This window comes from Bacillus rossius, chromosome 1 (genome assembly GCF_032445375.1).
Source record: "Bacillus rossius redtenbacheri isolate Brsri chromosome 1, Brsri_v3, whole genome shotgun sequence".
NCBI lineage: Eukaryota > Metazoa > Arthropoda > Insecta > Phasmatodea > Bacillidae > Bacillus > Bacillus rossius.
In genome coordinates this window covers 138,670,262-138,684,690 of record NC_086330.1, presented here as the reverse complement: position 1 = coordinate 138,684,690, position 14,429 = coordinate 138,670,262, and the positions used below count along the sequence as shown (strand labels likewise).

The following is a 14,429-nucleotide window of genomic DNA, read 5'->3' as shown; positions in this document are numbered from 1 at the left end:
ATTCTAATTTATTGTCCATTATCTACAAGTTTCGTCTGAAATATTTTTTATACTATCATATATTACTGCTAGGAGTGAAAAATAATGGTGGTTGAAGTGTAAAAAATTTATTATCTCCCTTTGTAGATAGAATATTAAATCCGTTCAGATTGTGTGTAAACCGTAAAAATATTATCAATAACTTTTGTCTGAATCTTTTTTTGATAATACAATTATTTCAAGAGGTTAAAAAAAACCATGTTTGGAATTAGAAAATATATAAAAATTCCATTACAATGTACGCTATCAATCCTATTCTTATTTTTGTATAATTATCTAAATGTCTAAAAATTTTATTAAAAATAAATGTTTATTTAACCAACTATTACTGCAAGGAAATGGAAATAAGGTTTGTAAGTATATTATCCAATCGGTTATAATTTATTGTATGAATCTTAAACTTTATCTAAAACTTTGGCTGAAACAATTTTTTATGAAACTTAATTATTACAGTAAAAATTTTAAAAAGTCAAGACTTTCTTTTTATAAAATCCGTTCAAATTTAACCATCTTATCTTAAACCTCAGTGCAAAGCAAATTTTTATACGACCACGTTATTAGTGCAAAAGATGAAACATAGTTTTAGAAGGTCAAAAAAAATTGAATAATTACATTAGTTGGCATATTATGTAATTCATTCTAAGCTATTCAATGCTGGATGGATTGAGTTTAAAAAATAATATATTCGCTGCATGGTGAAATGAGAATGTTTAATCGATAATTGTGTAATATTGGAGAACATTAATATTTTATGTACATCAAATTCTTTTAAAATTTTCTAGAATTTTGATAGAAGTTTCCAAAATATTTCTAGAAGAAAGAGGTACTTGAGAATCTACCGACGCCTTGTAGACTGTGCCGAAAGTGGTTAATGAACCCGGCAAAGGCGAAATAATGAAAGAACGGCTCAATTCAATAAAAAAGAAAAGTGGCTAGGGATGAGGAAAAGTCAACACATCCCTACAAAAAAAAAGCCTTCACGACAAAATATAATTTTTACAGGCTTGCTTTATAATATCCGAGGGCAATCCTCCCAAAACATCCCGTAGATTACTCACTCGGTCTTCTGTAAGGAAAAAAAATGTTACGTGACTGATTTATAACTAATTTTTTTTTTTCATTTAATGGAGGACTGTTCGTATCTGCGAGGTGGAAAATGTTTCCGATGTGAAATAATGTTTTTGTACTAAAATGCCACGCTGTTCGCCCGGAGGGGTGCGATGAAGTGTGTGATGAAGTGCGCGGTGTTGCAGTGAGCGGCGCGCCTGCCTGCCCGTGCGCTCGGAGGAGGCGGCCGAGCGCATGGCGCGCTACAAGGAGCAGCGGCGGCGCCAGCTGGCCGAGCAGTTCGGCGCGCGAGCCGACGACCCGCCCGCGCGCCGCTGCGTCAGTAGCCGCGACCCCGCGCCCGTGCGCACCACCCGGACCTCGCGGCTGCGGGCGGCCGGGGCCAGCTCCTCGGGTCAGTGGCCGCAAGGCATCATCACGTTATCTCGTGGCAGACTTAGTGCTTAAGAGGGCGATAAAGGGCTTCATTTAGAGCTGTTTTAGTGGTCAATGCGACCGCAAGTAGAGGTCAAACCAGTTAATGCAGATGAATGAGATTTTTAAACATCATTGAGGAAATGTATAATGAATGATGCCAGTTGTCAGAATGCGGTTAGTGTTGTTATTAATAAGCAAAATTAATTAGTAAAAAGTTTTATATTAGCGCAAATTTGACAACTTGCAGAAAATAAAGTAATCGGTATAACAAAAAAGTAAAAACTGAACGATTTACATGTAACATTCTTTTATAGTATATGATTTTTGGAAATAATTATCTTCATACAATTGCGAATTACTTGCACACACATAAGTCACTGCATATTCATGTTTGAGCCGAAAATTTGCCAATTCACTGTTTGGAGATAGGACACTTTTATTCCATCCCCTCAGCAAGACCCGAGCATGATGTAAAGAAGAGGAGGTGAAACCGTCCGGCCGCCCAAACTCGTCCTCCACTGCGCACTACGTCACCTTGGTCGCACCGCCCGGTCTACACGCAGCGCGCTTACGGGAATACGACGCAAAAAGTTCATTTACAATAGTTTGAATAGTAAGAGTGACCACGAAGCGTAAATAAAAATACTTTGCTATGCACATTGTATATTATGCATTTAGAACATACAGTTTAAATAAATGTATTAGCATCCAAACACGGGGTTTATATTAATAATAAAATCAACGAAGCAATATTTTTCTGCTGTTTCATCACTTCAAAAAGTTGATTGGGTCTTGTAAACACAGAATGGTAATGGGAATTGGAATGAATATACTTCAAAAATATTTATTATTAATATTAATAAAATAGATATAATAAACATTCAGGATGCAGGCGGCAAATAATAATACAAACATATTACAAAAAAAATCATCTGACACAAAGCAAAGTTTCTATAAATACGTATTTGTAATTTACATAAACATAAGCGCTTTTGATTTATTTACTAATTTTAATTTTATTTAGTTACAAACAATAAACAAAAGGGTAAATAATGATAGAGAGTATATTTAAAAAATTATTAAAACATATTATTAAACCAAATAGCTCTACAATATTCAGCAAAAAACAGCTTGCAGGTATTACAAAATTTTTTTCACGGCAAAGAAAAGGAAAAGGTTAGATTTGTTTATTATCTTGGAGAGGAAAAACCTAATAGTTTTCACATCCCCCCAAGCACATTGTGCGTTAAAACATGGCACATAATTGTTGGTTGATTAATAAAAATAACTCAATTGCAAAATAACTCGCTAGTAAATATTTCACAAAACCCGTATGCCTTCTACACTACATTTTATTAAAACCAAAACCGATTCATAATGGCTTGAAGAACTCCCGTCCCTCATAGGTATTTGAATGTAATTTTAACGCGTGTATCTTGGCTGTAGGTGTTTTTTTCTCAATTTTTATAACGTTAACTTCTGAAAACTCAAAAATGTTGCTTGCTATAATTTTGTTTACTGAGAATTCCATGTTATAACAAAATAAGTATTGTTTTACCTACCGTACATTGTGCATTTGCAGGCACTCGCATAATTTGATAAGACAATTGAAGAGTGTCACGGCCTTTCCATGGAAAAAAATTACAAAATAAATATCTTAAGTTCATCTAATTCCCCTTAAAATTGGCGTTTTAAAATTCCTCCTGGATTCTGTAATACTAAAATGATTTGAAGGCAATAAATTCAAGGGAAATGGTGTTTTAAAAGCATTAAAAATACAAAAAAATATATTGAAATATAATGAAATCATTGTAATCGTCGAAACATTAAAATCGGAAATACCATTTTTCCCACTTATATCTAGTTTTACGGAAAAGCCGCTACCTTCCATAATTACTATTCCAAGGCCGCGCTGCAAATGTACACATGTACAATTTTCAATACATAGCTGTGCTTTTATATATCTCATGCGCTTTATAGTTATAGAATCTAGAAAAATGAATACCTACAAACATGCAAACTTATGTGCTACACTGTTTTTAGTTATAGCCGAGTTCTGTTAGTGTTAGGATTGTAGACACAGTAGGGGCGGATCCAGGAATTACTTTGGTGGGGGGGGGGGGGGGGGGGGGTGGAGAGACCGTGAGTCTGGGCCTAGTATGATACCTGTTTATTACTGCAAAAGTCGTTATTAATCAATGCATATTTTACCCTTAGATGGGTGGGAGGGCACGTGCCTCATGGCCCCCCCCCCCCCCCTTTTCTGGATTCACCTATGGAGCACACCCGCACGTGCGCTGAGAATGTACTGAGCTATGGTCCCTGCAAACCTTATGTTTAAGTATTTAAAACGTTAGTTTTTTTAACGCGTTAAATGCTATTTAAGGCGTAAACACAAACTCTTACAATGAGAGACGAAACAAAATTATACCATTATCTAAACGCTTGAATGGAAAAATTGGCAAAGACAACATTAGATAACAATGAATTAATTTACGTTAATTTTCATTATTGTGAGTAAACCAACAACATAACACAACACAAAGAGATTGTAATGCTGAAATCTTAAAATACCTTTAGGTAACTAACATATTATTAAAATCAGTATCTCACATGTAACAAGAAAAGTAATTCACTTTCACGCACCGCATTTTGAGCGGTATTTTGCCTTAACATTATTAAGTTAAATACATATCGTAATGAAATAAAAATTAACTTCTTCCAAAGCCTAAACGAATTCATTTAAAACAAACATATTAGACCCAGAATTTTAAAAGTGGTTGTATGTAAGCCTGTTTATTTTTTCTATATTTTTTAATTCTTATCTCACGGTTTTGCGTGTATACATAAATATATTTAAACGTAATGATATCTTATGTCCTCCCCACTCCATTAAAGAGAACATTTTGAATAGAAAAAATGCGCATGTTTCTTTTTGATGTATAGGGGATTCACATTCCTACTTTCATTCGATTTGTTTACATGCATTGATGAAATATTTCCCCCTTTATTAATACTGCAAACCTAGTATTTGGGTTAGTGCTATAACAAACAAGAAAAAAAAGTTAAATTGAAATAAATTCTGTAGGTCTCGCTGATGCCCGAACACACAAACATTTTAAAAACAATTGAGTTGAGTTTTTTTTTTAATGGGTAGGTATATATACGTTGAGATTTCATTTTTAATAAATTAATTCAATAAATAACCTTTTTACCGCGAAAGACTTTAGGAATAGATAATAACTCAGTATTTTGCACGAAATATATTCCTTGGCCTAATATTAACCTACAGTTAATCATATAAAATAATTAAAAATAAATACTCGTATTATAAAACAAGTGACATTTCTACTTAAAATCACGTTTGTTTAAACTTACCTCTGCTAACACAGAATGTGTCCTTTCTTTTGCATACGTTCACCCACTTATTGCAAAGATGTTCATTTATTTGGAAAAGAAAAATATTTTATGCCAGAATCAAGAGTCTATTTGAAATGATTGTGACATCCGAACACTGCACAGCTACATAAAAGCACTCAGGATTATTTAAGCACCAACAATAACAAAGGTTCGCACGAGACGCAGATGAAATGGATGATAGCGCCTGGAAGAAGAGCGCTGGCTACAACCAAGGTGACGTAGCAAGGGAGCGCGTGGAGGGGGAAAACCTGCGCACGGTTTCACCTCCCCTTCTTTACATCATGGACCCGAGCGCTGTAGATAATCCTCGCCATTAGAGTGATCGGGTTCCGGCTGTTATCTGCGCCTTGTTGACGAATGTGTGGAAAAGTTGTACAGGAAGGTCTGGTTTTCGATAACACATGTCTTGTCGGGTTACTCTGCATTTCTCTTGTCATTGCATTCGCGTCCACCTCATTTACATTATTCTTAGAGTATTCTTTGCACATATATATTTTATAGTGCCGTTTATTTACAAATATTTAACTGGATTGTGGATATACAATTAATAATTTTTAGTGGCTTTTAGGTTACTTGGCATACATCTTATTTTCAACCAAATAATAATAGTTGTATAAAAATTAAATGAACTAAATATACCGTGGGATATTACTTTGCAAGGCATTTATTGGGGGATAAGTTTTACAGATTTTGCAGTTCAACACTTATAAACACAGCACAAAATACGAATAATTACACAAAACTGTAAAGCTGATTTGTAAACAAAATACATAAGTTACAATAGTTTACCTCGCGGTTACATACAAATTGATAATATACATAAAAATATTACAAGTTTTCAAAGCTATCAAGTTGTTTCATTACGTAGCATATAAAAGTATGTCTTGTTTGTATCCCATTTAACACTAAAATGTATTTTATATATAATGTATCACATATATAATACATGTATGTTTCATGAATAGTAGTTACTGAAGTAAAAAGGTTTTTCCTTTAATACAAAATAAAATACACAATATAAACTATTCATAACGTAATTTCTTCTTGCTTTTAGCATTCTCAGATGTAGTTTCTGCAATTGCCGTACTTTCTTCAGTCTTTGTGCATTCCTTTAACCTTAAATCAAGGTAAAAAAACACATGTTTTTATTAATTACACTGCCTGAAGCTATACACTGAAAACGCCTCGTATACTATAAATAATTTGTGTACTTACTTATTTTTCTCTCTCCAATTTGCTAGATTTTTACCTCTATTCCGTTTTCTTCGCACAGACAAATGCAATTACCACGAGCATTACCTTTTACAAAACATGCGTTTGTTTTCGCCATTTATGCATTTATAAATGAACATCCATTCATATATCCCAAGCTAACACAGCGACAGCAAGGAAAACTAAATCCGACTGCCTCGCAGTGCCACCCCACCCCTTTCGGTCCTTATCGTGGGACTGAGAAGTTTAGCCTATCGCGAGGGACTCGGAGATATATAGGTCTAACGCACAATATCAGGCGCACATGTTACGCTTCAAGCAGCTGGAATTTCTAGTAGCTATTTATCCCACTCTTAAGAAAATCTCTTCAAATTGGCGTTTGTTTGAAAGTCCCATAATTAAATATTGACGGAATCGCGTGCTGCAGAGTTGAAATATAGATCCGTGTAAGATGGTTCGGACGGTAACAATCCTATTCCCAGGACCACCCTCTGCTACGTCACAGTGGTGCATCCTGGGACGCCCATGAGGCAAAGCAGTGCTTATACAATACTTCAAGGTCTAGGGGGGTCGTCACTATCAAGTGTCTCGCTCATAGTTTGCAGTGCAGAGTAAATGGCGCCCACTGTTGCCAGTTTGATACTACCTTGCTTGTTAACATAAAATAATCTTATTTTGTATACCATTGCTAATTATAGCAGTACATACATATTATTTAATGTACTATTGGTAGATTTTCTAAGACTATAAAATAGTTTTTGTTGACAGTGTTGTTGCAGTATGTATTTCTGGAAGAAATAAAAACGTACGATGGTTTTTTCACAGGAGAATCTGAGTATTTGTAGCAATCCGTCATTATTATTAATTACAAGGCATTCCATTAAAGTATGTGATTTGCTAAGATAGTTACAAACCTTTCTAAATTAAATTATGTAAAAATGTCTTTTTTTGACTAAACTGTTGGAACAGATATGGAGTAGTTGTTGCATTTACATAAAAAAAAAATGGAGTAGGTATCATATTATGATCTGGATGAAATACAAGAAAATGTCTGTTTAAAAAATTCTCATTCAATATTGGCTTCGCAAAATAAAATGTTTCAGATACATTAAACAAAACATTTCATTACTTTTTAAAAATACATACGTTGAAAACCTTTGTGCCGTACCGCGTATGTTTGGCAACAGAGCTCACGGAAATGAGAGCACTAACGGCATCAATCTTGCATTGGGAATTGAGAGTGAATACACAAGTAAAATATTCTCTGCAAAGTAAGGATGAGATAATCGGAAGAATTTTTTTTATTTGTTTTTTTTTTTTGGGGGGGGGGGGGGGGGGTGTTACGGGCTATACCCGGAACAGCCGTCATTCACATTGACCAAGATGGTGTTACGTCAAGGGCGGTATGCACGCACGCAACGATTTACTATATATATTGTAGGTCATGCTAAACGTACGATAAAACGTTCATTTTGTCGGGTGTGTACACGTTCCAACTTTACCTCCGTTATCCGCGCGAGTTCCTCCGCAACTGAGGAAGCCTTGTTGTTATTGACTTGTTTGCCTTATGCAACTGCATCAGCTCAGGAGATAAGCATGCAAATGTGTATGATTCCCAGGGTGGGGGGGGGATAACGTTGGTGTCATTCCTATATCACAGTTAAGATTTCGCTAGAGCAAGTGGGCCCCGTCAGAAAGAGGGTTTTGTTTTATTCCTGGGGGGGGGGGGGGGGTAGATCTATGCTCATGTACAAGAGCGGCTTTTCAAGCAAAGCTAATATTCACACATAGTTATTGTAAGAACTAGGACGAACCCGACGATTTTCGCAATTTATCTACGAATGGATTGCGGTGGGTATAGTCAATTATTAGAGGTGGTAACTAATTCATAAAAAAAAAAAAGACTCGTTTTCATGAGTATATTCATGAGTCTATTTCTTTGCATGTCCGATCACCTCTCTGAAAACAAAGCATTTATATTTGTCGGTCCTAGCCCCGTTTCGGTGAGACGTACGTTTTGCCGTCCACACGTTCCGTCTTACTTGATATGAGTTATCCAATACGATAGATCATGCGTTGCGCGTAAAACGTCATTTAAGCCGTAATTATGTTTTTTGACAATGTTTTGAGCGGAGTGACGAGACTTGTGTGTGCGCAGACGGATATTTCCTCAACGTCTGCCTCGGCAAGCCCAGGTACCTCGCGGCTGTGCCCGCGACACCAGCGATGGGTGCACGGGGATGGCGAAAGTTCACTGTCGCGGCGACAACCACTTCGCGTGTAGCGGGAACGACTGTCACTGTTAAGTCGCAGGGCCGGGCCACAACCCGCGACAGCGAAAATGTCCGTCACGTCACGTCGCTCTGTCCTAGAGCAGCGCTAGGCGTGTCGCGGGTCGCCGCTCGGCAGACGGCGACTCGGCGCGGGCAAGTCACCGTCTGTCGCTCAGCGACACACGAGCGTGGGCAATTACTCTTCACGAGCAAAACAAGAGGCCGCTGAGCACTGCCCGGTTTATGTGTGTTACACTTTAATGTGCAGGATATATTTTTAAAAAATCCCAAATTTTTTATTTTTAAAAATTTCTGAAATATCTCAGAAAATATTTTGCTTATTTAGAAAAATGTATAATGTAACATTGCAATACAATATAAGCTAATTTAGTTTTTTTAAAGAATATCATTTCAATTTGTATAAAAAAAATTGATCATCTCTGTCACGCAATATGTTAATACTTTAATAGTGAGATAAAAATAACTTAATAAACAAGCTTGTCATTGAAAAAAAAAACCATAAGTGCATGTATTTACGTACGGGCGTTAGAAGTTACTATTACTTGGCGTAATAATAAACTATATTTTTGCCTGCAAATAATAAATAGAAATGAAAAACTAAAAAGACTGGAGGGATAATATAAATACGGTTAGAAAAGTATAAATTCAATCAAATTAAATTATTTGAAGTAATACTCAGTATTCAGTATAAACATGTAAATAAAATTAAATATGCTGAATGTCTCACCTAATTTACTTTCATAATTTATTAAATAATGTAATTTATAATGCAAATAAATTATACATACGGGAACATAACCTCGCTTATATAAATACTTACAAAAGTTAATAAACACATTACTATCACTAATATTCACAATAAATATGATTTTGAAGCGCATATATAATTTGTATCTTTATGTAAATTTTTATATAGCTTTTTTTCATCCTGTGAAAATTTCGTTGCATTGTGCGCGTGCATCACAAAAATTCACTGACCTTTTTTTCATAACGCGCCTACAGAAGTATAATTTAAAAAATCGTAGTTCTTCCAGTTCCGTGCACGAAAAACAAATAATTTGTTTTTATAGCCTCTACTCCCACATTACAAACATGAGCTACATCCGGACACTAGCCCAATGGATCCCTTAGCTATGGTATTCACTAAAAGTGCATCGTAGTGGACGCGGCCATCTTTGCGTTGCTTCCGAATTCTCATAAGGGATGCCGGTGCATCCCTACATGCGTCCACTAACTCAAAGATTTCTAGGGATGCGACACTCGCACATTGGTACGACGTACCGACAACAGGTGGTGCTAGCAGTAAAAGTATTCGGATGATATCAATCCCTTAGAAATGTGTCTTACACTGTGGCTGCATTTTCTAAGGGATGTAGGGATGCGAGTGATATGGACGCATCCTTATGTATTCTCATACAACAAGGTTCTGTTTTGATGTCCCTCCATCATTTGCCGTTGTGAAGCGGCGACTTGGCCTCGCGTAATTCATGTCGCTGGTCGCGGCTTGTCATGTCGCTCCTCCCGCCACTACGGGTGAGAGGACTTGCACTGCGCGTGTGCGCGTGCGCAGACAGCGGCAAGGAGTCGCGGCGGGCCGACGGCGCCGGCAGCAGGATCTCCCCTAGCCGCGGCCAGGACTCGGCCCCCCCTCCGGCCTCGCTGCGGCTGAGCGGCGGCACGGGCGCCCCCCAGGCGCGCGCCAGGAAGCTGGGGGTCGCCGAGCGCCGCGGGACCGCCACGGCCTCTTCCTCCGACCTCGAGGTGAGTGTTCTCCTCTCCGCCGGGACTCGTGAACCGCGGTGGAATTCAGTCACGTCAAAGGCACGCAGCCACTGTATATTCGTGTGCGTTTGATACAATTTTTTTTTCTGTGGTATAATAAATAGTTTTGAATTTAATTTTTATTTTTCAAGTTTTCGAAACTTACGTGTGATTTTTTTTCAATAATTAATTCATTTAAACATGGAGTTAAATAATTTTATATCGTCAGTGTGGCAATACCTGTGTTTTTCCATAGCAAACATAAATGCATCAACGTTTAGTTATTAGTTATGTTGTGCAAAAATAATTCCCGAGGGCACAGCCACTCGCTGTTGGGACGAGGGCCGCCGTGGGTCGCTGGCCAAGGCCCCTCCGGGCGGGAGACATCGTGCCGCACCGGGCTCCTGTAACCTCGGTCGCCCCTGGCCGACCCCAGCTCCCTCCGTGCCTACTCTCCAGGGGCACAAGCTACGGGTGTGAACAGGAGCTTGGCGAATCGCGGGGCATTACGATTACCCTGTCGGGTTACAGGCGCAATCGTTTTCGCGAAAGTTTTGAATTGGTCGGGCCGCGATGAGGTGGGATCACAGCGCAGTGGCGTTCAGACGCCCCGCGGGAAGCAGGCGAGTGGTCGGGCGTTTGGACGATCGTCGAATTCACTTCGCATTTCCGACAGTTTGCAGTAGTACACTTCCACCATGCATAGCGCGGGTTCGAGCCCCGAGAGCTGCTCAGTATCATCGCAAACTCACTCTTCCTTACACCGCAATAGTGACAGGAAATGCAATAGAGATAGTGGCGTAGCCAGGATTTTTGTATGGGGGGTGTTAAGAAGCATGCTTCCCCCCCTCCCCCCCGTATTAAAGCGGTGGGTCCGGGGGTCCTCCCCCGGGAAAATTTGGATTTTAAGGTGTAAAATAGTGCTATTTTAGTAGTTTTCGGTACTTAAATTTAAATATTGTAATGGTAAAATTTTTATTAAATTTAATATGAAATTTATTTGAGTGATTAATAAGAAATTAATTAAAGATTTGGTGCTATGGTAGGGGGGGGGGGTTGAACCTCTAACCCCCCCCCCCCCCTGGCTACGCCCCTGAATAGAGATAATGGTCTCCTTCGCGGGCCCGTGGTCCCGGAGGTCTGACCACGAGGCCTGCAGTGCAGGTGGAGGTTGTGTTGCAGCCCGGGCCGGCGCCGCCCCCGGACGCCGCCGCCAGGACCCTGGACCGCCGCGAGAAGGACAAGAGCTCCAAGAGGAAGTCCAACTTGAACCGCTCCCTGACTGAGGAAGTCGTCGTCGATCTCGCGGGTGAGCGAATATCTCTTCCGCTTTGTTTCTGCATCAGTAAATCTAACATGGAGTTCAGGCAGTTTAGGAGTAGTTGTATGTAATCACTAGCTGCCCGACCCGGCTTCGCACGGCTATACTAATGGGAAAAAAATTAAGCCACATCTCCCATTTACAGTAATGGTAAATAAAAAAAATATTCAGTGAAAATTTATTACAATGCTGTATAATGTTCCGGAGAGAAAATGAATAGCACCGATGGTTTCCCGACTCGTGCACGCAACGTACAACTGATGTACCCGTACTTCGCTACGGCAGTCTACAGGCAGATCACTCTTGCGCCGCTCATTATACATCACATGCCCCTCCTTGTGGGTACGCCACTGCCGCGCGATGCCCGTTGTCATGGAGACGCAGAAGGAATGAACAATGCAAAATCCTGTTCTCATGCAGACAAAGTACCCACTGTCGCCTGGTTTTAACCACCCATGGGATCTAATTTTCGGAAAATGTCATCCTGCATAACATAAGGAACATTACTGTGAAGTTTCAAGTCTGTAAAATATATATACTTGAAAAAAAGGGCGATAAAAAACAAATTAAACACAGAGAGAGAGGAAAAAAAAACAATAGTTTAGGTTTGCGATGTAAAGTGATAAAAAGTATTTAAATACTAATTGAACTCTTATGAGGGTACTGATTGCTTCGTTGTTAATATAACACGGGTGTTTTTTTTTACTTGTATGGGAAAACTAAGAATGACAAGGCATCTAGTGCGTGGCAACAATGTTAATAGGCAATAGTAAATAAACTTCTAGCTCCTGCGGCATTGTCAACACACACTTCGTACGTGTACTGCATGTTGTATCTAACCCCCTCCAACGCATTTGATTCTAAATTGGACTTTTAGTAAGGATCCCTAATGTTATTGATAATATAATATAGCCTATAGTCTTCCTCGATAAATGTACTATTCAACACTGAAAGAATTTTTCAAATCGGACCAGTGGTTCCTGAGATTAGCGCGTTTCAAACAAACAAACAAACTCTTCAGCTTTATAATATTAGTATAGATTACCGTATAAAAAGGGGGGGGGGGGGAGGTCCTTCCATTTCAGTTAATGATTTTACATCTACGTAATCACAGATACTTGTAGACTTTTTAAATCATTTAACTTTTACGAAATTTAAAAAAAAATTTACACATCGCATACTTTCTGCATAATTTGCTGCCAAAGTTACATTTTTGTTGTTTTTGGGGAGTAAAAGCGAGAATAATTAAATGGATTTCAAAGCTAAAATGTTTTAGGTACAAAGGTAATGGTACTGTCTACTTCATGATAGTGTTTGCATGTCTATTAAAAATAAATATTTTATTTGGTTTAGCTGTCAGAATCCTCACAAATTTGTGGATTTTGAAAGGGTAGGTAAATTTTAACTTTTTGAAAGAAATTTCAACAGTTTCTGGAAGTAGCCATTATTATTACTGTTAAACCGGATAGTAGAAAAGTTAAAAATGATATGTTTTCCTTGTACGCCTCAATATCGTTAAAATTTTAACTTTGGCAACTAATTATGCAAAAAGTATGAGATCTAAATATTTTTATTTCATTTAAATTAAACCATCTAAAAATTCCACTTTTTTTTTACCGGCGTTTAATTTAAATACAAAATAATTACTTAAAATATGAATCCCCCTTTTGAATGAAGTCACGAGAACGACCACGTACTCTGTATGGAGCGAAACATTACAGGCTACACTGACGTTAAATGCAGAATTATCTATTTTTATTGTCCGATATTGACTGGGAAAAATGCGTCTTTACAATTGTATCGTGCTAGGTGGACAAAATGAAACTTGCGTGCTGTTATACAATATGATATATTGTTTTGATAATACCAAAAAGGCACTAAATCTTGCAACATGTTTTGACCAGTTAGGTTAGAAAACTTACCACTTCTATTCTATTTGCATACAAGCAGGCTGCATCAGTGTTGGCCAATTCAATTATGGCTTTGATATTATACCCTTCTGTTTACATTATTTATGCTTTATGAAAATCATATTCAAAATATCAAAACCTACGTACGTCTATTTCATGCATGTACATGTTATTTAAACAAAAATAGAAAAAATAACTAATATTTCAGATATCACTAGGTCTTATTTGTGTGTAAGGCTAGATAAGTAGTTAAAATAAGTTGTCAGGAATCCGCTTCCGTTAATATAATTAGATGTCTCTGCTACTTCTGACTGCAAGATTTTTGAAGTGAAAACTTCTTTAGCAGGGTTGAGCGATTTAATTTTTGGTAGGGGTAAAACTTATGGGTTCGAGTCACCGACATGGTAGTGACGTGTTGCGCCAGTCTGGCGACGCACAGCGGCCTGTGTACATGTATACGCATATATACACTAATACATTCTATATACTCGACTGTATCATGTGCGTGTTGGACTCTTTTTGGATGGGTTAAATCTTGTGAGTTCGCGTCACCGACATGCTATTGCTGTAGTAGCAGAAGTGAAGTTGAATTAACCACATGAGAAGTTTAATTGGTGTATACTATGCATTGCCCAGTGAACACATGACCTAGGCCTGCCATTACTGATAAGTCACAGCTAGGTAATGAATTTTAACGTAATTTTGACATACTACTGACATCTGTTGTGACTAAAAAATGATGTAAGGATCAATGATATCATGCTGACATCATATTGATATTTATAGAAATCTAGGTACAGAGAGCTGAGAAAATCTGTATGAAATCTTCTGAAGCACTCGCCGATGAAATATAAATCAATAATATAAAAATTTTCTTGATTTAAAAGTAATGGTTTACAATCATCTTCCGAAAAGTAAAACGAGAAAAAAAAATATTTTATAGCCAATAAGATAAGTGCCCTACTTTTATATGATTGCCAACTGCGT

At 37.9% G+C, this 14,429-nt stretch overlaps 1 protein-coding gene across 5 annotated transcripts in view; it reads left to right on the top strand.

Annotated features, from left to right (window-relative positions):
• Nucleotides 1-14,429, top strand: part of LOC134546213 (uncharacterized) — a 720,520-nt gene that overhangs the window by 419,962 nt on the left and 286,129 nt on the right. For all 5 annotated transcript variants that reach the window (XM_063388829.1, XM_063388828.1, XM_063388825.1 and 2 more), the window contains 3 exons: nucleotides 1,293-1,501; nucleotides 10,021-10,211; nucleotides 11,394-11,520. In XM_063388829.1, the coding sequence (XP_063244899.1) occupies nucleotides 1,293-1,501; nucleotides 10,021-10,211; nucleotides 11,394-11,520 (527 nt within the window). The remainder of the gene's footprint in view (nucleotides 1-1,292; nucleotides 1,502-10,020; nucleotides 10,212-11,393; nucleotides 11,521-14,429) is intronic.